This window comes from Scleropages formosus, chromosome 7 (genome assembly GCF_900964775.1).
Source record: "Scleropages formosus chromosome 7, fSclFor1.1, whole genome shotgun sequence".
Lineage (NCBI taxonomy): Eukaryota > Metazoa > Chordata > Actinopteri > Osteoglossiformes > Osteoglossidae > Scleropages > Scleropages formosus.
Window position 1 is genome coordinate 13561388 of NC_041812.1, and position 14338 is coordinate 13575725.

The 14338-nt window shown below is 50.6% G+C and overlaps 1 protein-coding gene across 1 annotated transcript; it reads right to left on the reverse strand.

The window, feature by feature from the left end:
• Window positions 1–11718: 11718 nt before the first annotated feature.
• On the reverse strand, window positions 11719–13292 carry LOC108919335 (5-beta-cholestane-3-alpha,7-alpha-diol 12-alpha-hydroxylase-like). The gene has a single exon (XM_018727257.2). The coding sequence runs from the start codon at window positions 13267–13269 to the stop codon at window positions 11734–11736; it is 1536 nt and encodes a 511-aa protein (XP_018582773.2). The 5' UTR covers window positions 13270–13292; the 3' UTR covers window positions 11719–11733.
• Between the last annotated feature and the right edge of the window lie 1046 nt (window positions 13293–14338).

Genomic DNA, 14338 nt, shown 5'->3' on the forward strand with positions numbered 1-14338 from the left:
CCCCGGAGCCTTGCCACCGAGGAGTTTTTTGACTACCTCAGCAACTTCAGCCAGGGTAATGGACGAGTCCCCCTCCAAGTCCCCAGCCTCAGCTTCCTCTACGGAAGGCGTGTCGGAGGGATTGAGGAGATCCTCAAAGTACTCCTTCCACCGCCCGAGAACATCCTCAGCTGAGGTCAGCAGCGCACCACTTCCACTGTAAACAGTGTTCGTGGAACACCGCTTCCCCCCTCTGAGTCGCCGGACGGTTTGCCAGAATCTCTTTGAGGCCGACCGAAAGTCTTCCTCCATGGCCTCACCGAACTCCTCCCAAGCCCGAGTTTTTGCCGCGGCGACTGCCAGAGCCGCGCTCCGTTTGGCCCGTCGGTACCTGTCAGCTGCTTCAGGAGTCCCATGAGCCAGCCAGGCCCGATAGAACTCCTTCTTCAGCTTGACGGCATCCCTTACTTCCGGTGTCCACCACCGTGTTCGGGGATTGCCGCCGCGACAGGCACCGGAGACCTTATGGCCGCAGCTCCGAACCGCCGCACCGACAATGGAGGAGCGGAACATAGTCCATTCGGACTCAATGTCCCCCACCTCCCTCGGGACCTGGTTGAAACTCTGTCGGAGGTGGGAGTTGAAGACCTCTCTGACAGGGGCCTCCGCCAAACGTTCCCAACAGACCCTCACTATGCGTTTGGGCCTGCCAGGTCTGTCCAGCTTTTTCCTCCGCCATCGAATCCAACTCACCACCAGGTGGTGATCAGTTGACAGCTCAGCCCCTCTCTTCACCCGAGTGTCCAAAACATATGGCCGAAGGTCAGAAGAAACGACTACAAAGTCGATCATCGACCTCCGACCTAGGGTGTCCTGGTGCCAAGTGCACTGGTGGACACCCTTATGCATGAACATGGTGTTCGTTATGGATAAACCGCGACTAGCACAGAAATCCAATAACAACTCACCGCTCGGGTTCAGATCAGGGAGGCCGTTCCTCCCAATCACGCCCCTCCAGGTATCACCGTCGCTGCCCACGTGGGCGTTAAAGTCCCCCAGTAGAACGACAGAGTCCCCAGTGGGAGCGCTTTCCAGCACGCCCCCCAGGGACTCTAAAAAGGCCGGGTACTCTACACTGCCGCTAGGCGCATAAGCACAAACGACAGTGAGAGACCGTTCCCTGACCCGAAGGCGTAGGGAGATGACCCTCTCATTCACCGGGGTAGACTCCAACACATGGCGGCTGAACTGGGGGGCTATTAATAAGCCCACACCAGCCCGCCGCCTCTCACCTTGGGCAACGCCAGAATAGTGGAGAGTCCACCCTCGATCGAGTAGAGTGGTTCCAGAACCCAAGCTGTGAGTGGAAGTGAGCCCGACTATATCTAGACGGTATCTCTCAACTTCCCGCACCAGCTCAGGCTCCTTCCCCGCCAGTGAGGTGACATTCCAAGTCCCAAAAACCAGAGTTGGCGCCCGAGGTTTGGGTCGGCCAGGCACTCGGCCCCGACCACCGCCCAAATCACAATGCACCGGCCCCTTACGGTTTCTCCGGCAGGTGGTGAGCCCACCGAAGAGCGGCTCCACGTTGTGGCTTCGGGCTGAGCCCGGCCAGGCCCCGTGGGCATAGACCTGGCCACCAGGCGCTCGCATGCGAGCCCCCCCCCCCAGGCCTGGCTCCAGGGTGGGGCCCCGGTGACCCCATACCGGGCGGGGTAAACGGACGCCTTGATTTTTTTGTCATAAGGGGTTTTTGAAAAACCCCTTACCTGGAATTATTTCAGCAAAATACACAACTGTATAAGTGGGATATCAGTGTCAGCCAAAAAAACAAATAATCATAGAAATAATAATGCACAGGACCACACTGTACTGTACAGATAAAGGACACACAGGTGAAATGTCTCTGTGTGAGCAGCAGGCATGCAAGGTGCACAGAAACACCCTGCAGTGCAATAAATGGCATCGGAGAACAACATGATGAACTTTTGAGCCAGGAAGCCAACGGGCCTGGGTTTGACTGCACCAGGCTCATTGCTAGCCCTTCCTGATGGCCTACAGGGAGGAAGAAGGAACATGTTAACACACAGTGGTCAGCACTATTGTTGGGCTCGCTTCATTGCAAGCAATTTATTTGAACATCAGCACTAGAGAAATAATGCTTTTGGTCTGAGGACCTTGTTTCCTTCAGGACCTCTGCCTACAGCTAGCCTTCCCAGCTTGCTTAGCATCCCCAGGCTCTCTCTTAAGAGACTCGTAGACACAGTCACCCCATCATTTTCCCCAGAAGTGCCCCCAGTGGTTGCACACCCACATTTCACATTATTCCCCATATGCAACCATTTACATTTAGGAGTTTCTCTCCAAAAACAGTAACGTGGGGTCGTTACAGTATCAAAGAAAATGTCTTTGCATTCCTGGCTTTGAAATTCATCTGACACTCCCAAATAAATCCAAATATTTTTGGATGACATGTTGAATGTATATTTGTGTGGTAGAAGCAGCTGTTAGAACTTGTAGGAATCCACAATCTAGGGTAACTTTAAGATCAATTGATCGTCTGTCTATCCCATATTATCATATGAAAACATCAGGGTAATACACATTGCTTATGGGCATTCAAGACAACATCTGTTGGAAGATTAGATCAATATACAGTTGAATGGGTCTGTTAATGTGATGACAGTGATTACTTGTGATTATTTGCATCTAAATGAAACTGTGTGAGAATGCTGACATATCCCAGTTCTTGTTACTAGATGGTGGTCAAACCATTTGGTGATAAGGAAGTTTGGGGTAGCTAGCAGTTGGGGATTGATTCCTATGAAGGCTTCCTTGCCTTTGATGCTTTGTTTGAAGGTATCACCTCTAAAACTTTGTGTAAGGTCACACCTTTAAGGACTGCCCACTGAATGACAGGGGAAGGTCATTCCACCACAACGGACCCAGAACCGAGAACCTCCGAGCTTTACCTTTCGTGTGCGGGACCACCAAGTGAGCAGAAGTAGACGAGCGAAGGGGCCTGGCTGGGGTGTAGCTGTTGATTAAGTCTTGTAAATAGCTGGGAGCAGTTCTATTGATGCATTTGTACACAGTAACCAGGGTTTTGAATTTTCTACTCTCCTCTCTTAACCAGCTTGGGATCAAAGGTGCAGCACTAAGATGGTTTGAGTCCTACCTCTGACAGATCCTATCAAGTGTTCTGGCGGAGCTCTCGTTCTCCTCCTCTGCCTCTCTCAACCGGTGTTCCACAGGGCTTGGTATTGGGTCCTCTTCTTTTATCCATCTACACCTTCTCCCTCAGTCCGGTCATAGCCTCCCATGGATTCAAATATTGCTGCTATGCTGATGATACCCAGCTCTTCCTCTCCTTTTCACCTGGTGCGTTACATATATTCATTTAGCAGACGCTTTCGTCCAAAGCGACATACATCTTAGCACAGGTACAATTTATGCATTACCTTAAGAGAAAGAGACATACCTGCAGACATGTGACTCAAGTAAACCTAGTTTGTTACCTACCACTTGCTGCACCGAGGTTCATCGTTCAAGTAGGTGTATAAAACACAGGATTGACAAATCCTGATACCCTCCTACCATTTTTTTAAAAAAAAAATTATATTAAGATAGACAAGCAAGCAAATACAATGCCGAAGTAGTGGCTGATAAAAGGCTTTATCTGTTGATGCATTTGTAGACAATAACCAGGGTCTTGAATTTGATTCAGGCAGCTATAGGAAGCCAGTGCAGAGTAATGAGAAGAAGAGATACGTGGGAACGCTTTGGCAAATCAAACACAACTCATGCAGCAGCATTTTGTTGAAGCTGCAGAGGTTTGATGGCAGTAGCAGGAAGGCCACATGGGAGAGAGTTGCAGTAGTCCAGACAGGAAGTCATCATTGCCTGGACAAGTAGTTGGACAGAGTCAATTGTGAGGTGGGGATGGATCCTACGAATATTATGCAGGATGTATCTGCAGGACCGGGTTGTGGCTTTGATGTGCTGAGAGAAAGACAGACTCGAGTCTATTGTTACTCCTAGACTCTTAGCCAAGGAGATAGGCGAGGTGAGTGAGTTGTCCAGTTTGATCGATAGATTGTGATAGGAGGATGGGCCAGCTGGGAGGTAAAGAATCTCTGTTTGAGGAAGGTTGAGTTGGAGGTGGTGATCAGGCATCCATGAAGAGATGTCAGACAGGCAGGCAGCAATGCGTGCGGAGATGTCTGACGCACCAGGTGAAAAGGAGAGGAAGAACTGAGTATCATCAGCATAGCAGTGGTATTTGAATCCATGGCTACGACTGGACCAAGGGAGGAGCTGTAGATCGAGAAAAGAAGAGGACCCAATACCAAGCCCTGTGGGACCCTGGTTGAGAGAGGCAGAGGAGAAGAATGAGAGCTCTGCCAGACCACTTGATATGATCTGTCAGATAAGTAGGACTCAAACCATCTTAGTGCCACACCTTTGATCCCAAGCTGGTTAAGAGAGGAGAGAGTAGAATCCAGTGGTTGACTGTGTCAAATGCCGCAGACAGATCGAGGAGGATGAGGACCGAGGAGAGGGAGGCAGCTCTAGCGGCTTGGAGAGCATCAGACACCACCAGAAGGGCCATCTCAGTGGAGTGACTAATTTTGAAACCAGACTGATAACCATCGAGGAGATGGTTCTGGGTGAGGAAATCAGACAGGCGATCACAGGCTACCCACTGTAGGATTTTAGACAGGAAGGAGAGGAGAGAGACCGGTCTGTAATTTTCAACCAGATTGGGATCCAGAGAGAGTGTTTTTTAACAGAGGTGAAATTAGAGCGGTTTTGAAGGCAGCTGGGAAACAGCCAGAGGAGAGCGAGGAGTTGATGATCTTAGAGATGAAGGTGGAGTATCGTAAAAAAGATTTGCTCAGGGCAAACTGCATCATGCCAGCATAAGGTGTATTGAAATTATACAAGCTTCCAAATGCAAGAGTGTTCACAAGAGCAGGAGCTTGAAATGGATTTGTTTTTAATGCAGACTGTATATGGAGAGCAGCTATAAAACAACATCATGGACCTCATGTTGAGAAAATGATGGCTCAAAGTTCCTTTTGGGGTATCAATCACAGCAGAAGCTCATCAGCACAAGCAAGACGAGATACTGGCCACCTGCAGCAGGACAGAACCAATAGTTGCAACGTCCACGTCCATGCCCACACCACAACCAACAGCACCCGACGCCAATGAAGCACCGGACGGCAATCAGAGCATTCGCCTTTAAAAGACCCTCCTCAGCCCCTTCACTCTCACAGAATGTCCCTGAGACAACTGTTCCCCTTTTTCGCTCATGTCCCGACCTCCTTCAGTCCTAGCACCAGTTCTTCGTTTCCTGGCTTCAGACCATTCGCATCGTCTCCTGACTACATCCACGGATCCTTGCTCGCATTCTCACCGCTGATCGACCAACTCATCGCCCTTCCATGACAGCAAGAACTGACCAAACCCCTTGGTTACTGCCAAACGATCCCGCACTTGGGTCCAGCCATCCCCGCATCTTTTGTTCTGCGTGACAATAGTGAAGGGTTAGCTGTAGGGAAAAATGAACCATGACCACTAACTGCTGCCCTAAATTGTTAGCCCCTGTAGTTTTTTTATTGCAATTTTAGTTAAATTATAAGCACTAAATGCTGACCTGGTGATAAAAGAAACCCACTTGGCAACATCTTACTTGTGCCACTTCAGGCACACACAAAAAGTTATTTAAAAATATTTCAGTTTTTGCTCAACCGTGGTCTGTTTGTTCACAGCAAAAAAACTGGTTATCAAACATTAAAAAGCTGGTTTGTTAATCTCTAGGTGTCGTGCCCTCTGGCTCGGCGCAAAGAGAAACACCTGCTGCGGATCAGGGGACCAGAACATAAAAGGGAGGCGCGGTGCGAAGTCAAACAGAAAACCACGTTCAGCCTTACTACTCGCTTGCATCTCTCTAAGACTTCTGTTCTTCTCCTGACCTTCCTGTCCTTGTTTCCACTCCTCGCCCTTTCTCCTGTACATTTACATTTATTCATTTAGCAGAAGCTTTTGTCCAAAGCAATGTACATCTCAGTAAAAGTACAATTTATGCATTACATTGAGAGAAGCAGACATAGCTACGCACATGAAAATCTCAAGCAAACCTAGTTTGTTCCCCACCACTTGCTGCACCGAGGTTCATTGTTCAAGTAGGTGCATAAAACACAGGATAGACAAATCCCAATATTCACACCAATTTTTTATTAATTTATTTTTTAACTTTTTTTTTTAAATTAAATATTATAAGATACACAAATGAGCAGTACAATACCAGAGTAATGGCTGAATGAAGGTTGTATCTGGGGATGCTTCTGGAGTTACGATGCGTGAACAGCTACACCCTGTATGAGCTGGAGAGATCTTAGGTGAAGTGGATCTGGAAAAGGTGGGTTGTACCCTGTTTCCCTCCTCATGTCCCTTACCTTTTAGCTTATGCTTTGACTTACTGTTTTGGATTCTCCTGTTAATGATGATTGCTCCTCGGTGACCCCCGCTTGTATTCCTGGCCATACACACATCATCTGAAACTGCTTGTCCTATATGGGGTCATGGGGCCTAACCCAGCAACACAGGGCATAGGGCCAGAGACACATCCAGGCTGGGATGCCAGTCCGTCCCAGGGCACCCCCAGCAGGACTCAAACTCCAGATCCACTGCAGAGCAGGACCCAGTCAAACCCACTATGCCACCACACTCCCCATGTTCCTCACCACAACTTTTGGATTGCCCCCGTTCAAGGACACCTCAACTCTGCACTTGGGTCTGACGACTCACTTCCCAGTTCGAAACATGACAGATGGCTCCGCCTCAAACACAGACCCAGCAGAGCATGCGCACTACCAGCGTGCGCTTCCCTCGCAGACAGAGCTGCTGGGAGCACACGAACAGGCTCTCAGCCGCCTGACCTGCGATTTCCAGGACCTGGTGAACGCACTGCAGATACAGGGGCGGATTGCAAGAGCCAGCCCGGCCCCAGAGGACCAGAACCCCGCAGCAGCCATCGCACCAGCACCACCTCCCGAACATGAGCCCTGCCTGGCCACCCGGGCGAGGTATGATGGCACCCCATCCTGATGTGCGGGCTGTCTTCGGCAGCCTGCCACAGGTGTACCACTCAGACCGGAGCCATGTGGCCTTCCTGATCTCCCTCCTGATGGGCCGGGCTCTGGACTGGGCCACCGCTGCCAGAGGGAGCTGTTTCCAGGACTCTTACAAGGACTTCAAAGCCCACTTCCAGGCAGTGTTTGGGCTCCCGAACTGCGACCAGGTTGCCAGCGAGCACCTACTGGACCTGGAGCAAGGCGACTACTCGGCCGCCGACTATGCGGCGGAATTTAGGACTGCCCAGCTCGCCTGCTTTTGGCGCAGACTGAACCCCAGGTTATAAAAGAAGCTCGCGTTCTGGGGAAAGAGGTGGATGCTGGACCAGTTTATCAAGACTGCCGTCACACTTGACAACCTCACCCAGGACCGCGAGCCCCACCTGAGACGCGTTCTGGTGACATGTTCCCCATCGCGGACCCACGCAGCCGGGGCATGGCCGCCTCACTGCAGAAGAATGGCAGCGAAGACTCTTGAAGCCGCTTGTGTCTTTACTGCGGAAACCCAGGGCACCTCCTGATTGATTGCCCAATCTGCCCCAGGCCCCAGGTTAGTGGTGTGCTTCAATGTAACCGTCTCACTGTTCTTGTGGTTATATCCTGGGGGAAGCACTCGGTGGAGACCCAAGCATTGGTGGACTCTGGGGCGGGCGGGCGTTTCATGGACACAGGGTTCGCGACAACACATTGCGTGCCCACGGGCCCATGCAAGACCCGGATGAGGGTGAGTGCACTGGATGGACAGCCCCTGGGCTGAGGATTTGTCAACTCCCATACTGAATCCCTCCACCTGGGGGTAGTGACCTGCCACAAGGAGAGGTTGTAGTTTTGCCTTATCGTGGGTCCCGAGACCAGGTGATCCTCGAGTTTCCCTGGCTGGCCCTGCATGACCCAGTCTTCCAGTGGGGGACGGAAGAATTGGTGTCCTAGGGCCTGCAGTGCAAGAGGACCTGTTTGAGGCTGCCATGCAGGGCCACTTCGGTCGAGTGTTCTGACTCTCCCCCGCAGGTACCTATACCCCCTGAATATCAAGACCTGACTGAAATTTTCAGTAAGGTGCAGGCAGTGGTGCTCCCTCCACATCGGCCCTAGGATTGTGTCTTAGACCTTCTCCCAGGACCAACACCTCCTCGGGGGCGGGTATACCCGCTTTCCATACCCGAACAACAGGCGATGCAACAGTACATCTCGGAAGCCCTTGTGGCTGGGATCATTCACCCGTCCACCTCACCGGCAGCCACTGGGTTCTTTTTTATCGAGAAGAAAGACGGGGGCCTCCGCCCCTGTATAGATTACCGTGTTTTGAACCGCATAACCGTGAAATACTCTCATCCCTTGCCCCTCATCACAGCCACCCTGGAACATGTCCACTGAGCACAGTGGTTCACCAAGTTGGACCTATGCAGTGCCTACAACCTGGTAAAAATCCGCAAGGGGGATGAGTGGAAGATGGCTTTTAGCACTACCCTGGGCCACTATGAATACCTATGTAAGAAAGAACTGCCGGCACAGTCACCAGGGTTGCTAGAGAGGGCTGGGTTTAGTCAACATTCTGAGGGTCAACAGACAAAAGGGGAGGGGGGGGAAACGGGGCTACAGAGAATTGCTATTTCATGGGGGTGATCGGGGTCATGCTCTCTCTCTCTCTCTCTCTCTCTCTCTCTCTCTCTCTCTCTCTCACGTCTCGGGTCGTCTCTGGTGTCAGCTCCTTAGTCACTCTCTCTCCTCACTGGTCGAGGCAGGAAAAGAAATAGAGGCATTGATTAAGTTCAGCTGCTGTCGTTCCATCCCCGACTCCACCCCCCCTTCAGACTGCCCTGGCATGCTACAACCTAGTTATGCCTTTCGGTCTTGCTAATGCTCCAAGTGTCTTCCAGGCATTTGTGAACCACATCCTTGGGGACCTCGTCAATCACGGGGTGTTGGTGTATCTTGACGACATTCTTATCTATTCCCCATCTCAAGAACAGCATGTGGCCCTGGTCCGACAGGTTCTACAGTGACTGTTGCAACATCGTCTCTTTGTCAAGGGGGAGAAGTGCCAATTCCACCAGGCGCAGGTATCCTTCCTGGGATTCGTCCTCAGCAAAGAGGGAGTGGCTATGGACCCAGAGAAGGTAAGGGCTGTTCCCCAATGGCAGCGGCTAACCACTGTAAAGGCCCTACAGAGCTTCCTTGGGTTTGCCAATTTTTACTGCTGGTTCATTCACCCCTTTAGTACTCTGGCTGCCCCTTTGACTGCGCTAACCTCTACCAAGAAAGCCAGGCTCCCCTGGAGAGAGGAGGCACATCGCACCTTCAAGGCCCTCAAGACCCGGTTCATGACGGCTCCGATCCTGTGCCATCCAGATCCGGAAGCGCCGTTTGTGGTGGAAGTAGATGCCTCGGAAACCGGGGTCAGAGATGTACTGTCCCAACACCAGGGGGATCCACCTAAGTTGCACCCTTGCGTCTTCTTCTCGAAGAAGATGTCCCAGGCCAAGAGAAACTATGACATTGGGAATAGAGAACTTCTGGCTGTAAAACTGGCCCTCGAGGAGTGGAGGCACTGGCTCGAGGGCACGCAACATACCTGCAGACAGCGAGACGCCTCAACCCTCAACAAACCAGGTAGGCTCTCTTTTTAACCTGTTTCAATTTCATCGTCACGTATCGGCCTGACAGTAAAAATACCAAGGCTGATGCCCTCTCGTGCATGCACGAACGGGAGCCAATCAAACAGGACCCGAAGTTCATCCTTCCTCTGACCTGCTTCGTGGCTCCGGTACAGTGGAAGTTCTGCCGAGAGCTCGCTCAGGCCCAAGCTACAGAACCAGAACCCTGAGGTAAACCCGTGGGGAAACAGCACCTACCCCCAGTATGCGAGCGACCATCCTGCAGTGGGCTCATGACCATCCCACAGCAGGGCACCCTGGGTATAGCAAAACCCAAGCCCTCCTCCAGAAGCACTTTTGGTGGCCATCTCTACCCAAAGACCCCCAGGACTGTGTCCAGGAGTGCCGGGTATGCGTCCAAGCCAAGCCGTCAACCCAGAAGCCGACCAGGCTACTGGAACCCCTGCCAGTGCCCAACCATCCCTGGTCCCACATCGCTTTGGACTTCCTAGTGGACCTTCCTGCCTCGGATGGTAAGACCACTGTAACGACCATTGTGGATAGGTTTTCCAAGGCTTGCTGTCTGGTACCCCTCCCCAGGCTCCCAATAGCACTAGAAACTGTGGAGCTCTTATTTTTCGATGTGTTTCGCCTCTTTGGGTTCCCTGAAAACATAGTGTCTGACCGGGGGCCACAGTTCACCTCCCAGCTACGAAAAGCGTTCTGGCAGAAGCTGGGAGTATCCATGAACCTAATGTCGGGGTACCATCTGCAGGCGAATGGGCAAGTGAAACAGCTCCAACAGGATATCAGCAGGTTCTTGCGAAGCTACTGCACAGAGAAGCCACAGTAGTAGGTGAGATTTTTACCACGGTCCGAATGTGCACATAACACCCTGCCTCATGTGTTCACTGGCTGTTCCCCATTTCAGTGCGTGTTAGGGTACCAGCCCCTGCTGTTTCCATGACAACCCGGCTCTAGCGATGTACCGGTCGTTCTCCTGTTAACAACGATCCCTCCTCGGTGACCCCCGCCTGTATTCCTGACCACAACTTGACCCCAATCAAGGATGCCTCAGCTCTGCACTTGGGTCTGACGACTCACTTCCCAGTTGGAAACATGACACTAGGATCAAAAGGGCACAGCATACATACAGTACTTGTATGCTGACAGGGTGGTTGTGCTGATTAATTTCAAGAGCATAACAAAAATGAAATTTAATAATAACATATTTCCCAACAGTTGCCTTTACTATACAGTTGTGCTATGGAAGTTAGAGCTAGAATTTGCATAACATGGACATTTCTGACAAGCTTTCATTCTAGGAAATTTAATATTTGCATGGCACAATGAATTTGAACATATACTAAAATGTGTTACAAGTGGTTGTCTCTGCATTGCACTCTTCAAATGAAACAAGAAGCACTAATCTCGCTCTAATAAGGCACTTACTTTAGCATTAAAACTGACTTTAGTTATTCTCAGTGCATTTTCCTTCAAATGTTTTTTTGAGGGGGGGTGCGGTGGCGCAGTGGGTTGGGCCACAGTCCTGCTGTCTGGTGGGTCTGGTGGGTCTGGGGTTCGAGTTCCGCTTGGGGTACCTTGCGACGGACTGGCGTCCCGTCCTGGGTGTGTCCCCTCCCCCTCCGGCCTTACACCCTGTGTTGCCGGGTAGGCTCCGGTTCCCCGTAGCCCCGTATGGGATGAGCGGCTCTGAAAATGTGTGTGTGTGTGTGTGTGTGTGTGTGTGTGTGTGTGTGTGTGTGTGTGTGTGTGTGTGTGTGTGTGTGTTTCTTTGAGGTCACTTGCAATTAATAAATTCTCAGCAATCAGTGAAAAAGCTACATGGACATCTTTTACCATACAAAACACAAAATATCTATTTCACATGTTTATTGTGCTTTGAAAGATTTTGCATAATGGGAAATGGCCTAAACAAAGTTTGCATGTGGCACTAAAGAAAATAATGATCACAAATTAATCCATATTCAACATGAGTTCTGGCATTGTCTTTAGAATTAGAACCTCAACCTGTATCTGAACTGGACATTTCTTGTTGGGTGCATGGATCCGAACCCCCAGCGCCTGCAATTAATCGATGGAATCTTCTCTTCTGGATCCGTCAGCTCAAACTCAAAGTATGACAGCATGAGAAACACAAACTGCTTCACCTCACCGGTGGCAAAGAAGCGGCCTGGACACATGGACACCCCGGCACCCCAGGGCATGCTGTAGTACTTCACCTTCTTGCCATTCTTATAGAAGTCTGTTTTCCTGGTCCCTTCTGGTGTGAGGAAGCGGTCGTACTTGAAAGTGAGTGGATCAGGGTGGACATCTGGGTCAATATGGACAGCGACATAGGGGAAAAGGGAGACGCGGTCACCCTGGCGGACTTTGTACTCGCGTCCATCAGCCATCTTCAAGATCATGTCCTCCACAACGGCTCTAGTAAGAACTGGGGCAGTTGTCAGTCTCAAGGTTTCCTCAACAACACCGTCAAGGACAGGGGTCTGGAGCAGCATGTCACGAGTCAGGTTAATGAGGGGGCCTCCTGGCTTCACCGTCTGCTCTGTGGCCCTCAGCACCTCCTCCACCTCCTTCTGGACAGCTCTCATAGCTTCTGGGTGCTTCATGAGGTACAGAAGAAGCCAGAAGGCTGTAGGGCCTGTATTACTCTGTGAGGCCCAGAGCAGTAGGAACATGAACCGGTCCTGCATGGACTTCTCCACTCCATTCTCTTCCCTGAACTGCTGATGTTCCAAAATCCATCCACTGACGTTCTCTCTTTTATTAACGTTCTCAACAGAAAATTTGTCCCAGAACAACCTCTTCAGCCTCTCAGCTTCCATCTTCTCTCTTGGGGGTAAGACCCCATAGGCCAAATCAGGGAAAAGCTTGTCATACTTCTGGAACTTATAGAAGAGCTCATTGGAGGTCACCCTGTCAAGCTCTTCAGCTTTCTCTGGACTTTTTGAGGAGCAAGCAACCTCGTTGCCGAAGAGAGTCAAGTAACCAGCCCGGAACAAAATGTTGTAGCAGTAGTTGAACAGTGCCTCTTCCTTCCAGGTCTTCTGGTTGTCACCCTGGCCCAAGCTGTATAGCATCAAGTTCTGCAGGTTTCCCATCATAGCCTGAGTCATGACCACCAGGCCGTCTCCCATCAGATGCTTGTTGCTGGACAGCTGCATGTGCTTATGTTCATTCTCCATGGCCATGTAGCCAAACACCCTCGCCACCAGCTGCTCTGCAAACTTGAAAAAGTCCAGTTTTCCTCTGGACTCCTTAACTACTGCTCCAAAGGACAGGGGGTCCATGATGAATGTGAAGTAAAAGCCTCCCAGCTGCACAGTGAAAATGTCCCCATGTTTCTTTTTCATCCTCTGGAGAAACTTGGAGGTGTCCCTCCGGAATTCCAGCACATGTCCGAGCCAAGGCATGGGCCCTTTGTCCAGCGGCGGCTCTCCGGGGCGACGCCTGCGAAAGGCCCCCAGGAGGTACAGTCCCCCAAGCAAGCATGCCAAGATGGCAAGAAGGACTGGCAACAGAACGTGCATCTTCCTTCACCTTGTGTCACCAATACCACTCCAGTTCAAATTTCTCCTGTTTATTTAACAACTTTACTCCACCTGCTTGGCATGAAACGCTCCAATAGTGCGGAGATGATTTGTAACAGATTAAAAATTATCCTGTGAAACCAACCCACAGCCCTCCCCTCTGAGAGTTTTCTGTTTTTCATGGTTTTAACATAACAGCTATCAGAGGACTCTGCACAGCATCTCCCAATAAAAGGACATTTCCAAGTTACTGGTCATATCTGTAGCTAATAAGTAACTTGGAAATGCTGAAATATCTATGATGCCCTGGGAGAACCCCCTGCTCAGCGCCCCCCTTCTCCCCCCAAAAAAACCTCTCTCGCTCGCTCCCCCTCCCCTCCTGCTCTCCTTGCAGATGTTACCTCAGGTGTTGCAATTGGATGCCCTGAGGTGATGTCAACTAACCCTGCCCGTCCTTCTTGTATTTCTTATTAAGAGTACAGGTGTGTGTTCGACTATGTTCCTGTGCTGCACAATCAGAGCCGCGTATGATATAAAACTACTACAAGAGCGATTCGAAAGCATATGGAGGTGCAGTCTGCTTGTGAGACGCTCCCGCAGAACTTTGATGTCATACGCCGAACGGTCTGCGCAGACGTGACGTCCAAATAAGCAGTAAAAACCTGATCGCACATTCTTTTCTTTTTTTTTTTTTTCCCCTGGGCACCCCGTGCTGCCCCCGGTAAGATGCTGCCCTGGGCGTTTGCCCATGTCGCCCATGCCTAAATCCGCCACTGAAGGTTGGAGAATATAATATGAATGCATATAGCATGGTGCATGTTACTTTCACACTACAAAATGGTTTACAGTTTACAGCCCATGTCCTGTGAATTTATTGTCCTGTGTATCTACTGTTCTGTTCTGTATATTTATTGTCTTGCACTTGTTTCACACTGCTGTGAATTTGCTCTTTATGTAGTCTTGTGTACTGTTCTGACTTGCCTTGACTTGACTTGGGAAGAGCCATCTCGGTGTGGATTTGTTAGCACAAAATGAGCTAAAGAGGAAACAATTTAACATGCTATGTAAT

What these genes read in the sequence shown, in the direction of transcription:
- LOC108919335 (XM_018727257.2), bottom strand. Translation starts at nt 13,269, where the DNA reads ATGCACGTTCTGTTGCCAGTCCTTCTTGCCATCTTGGCATGCTTGCTT.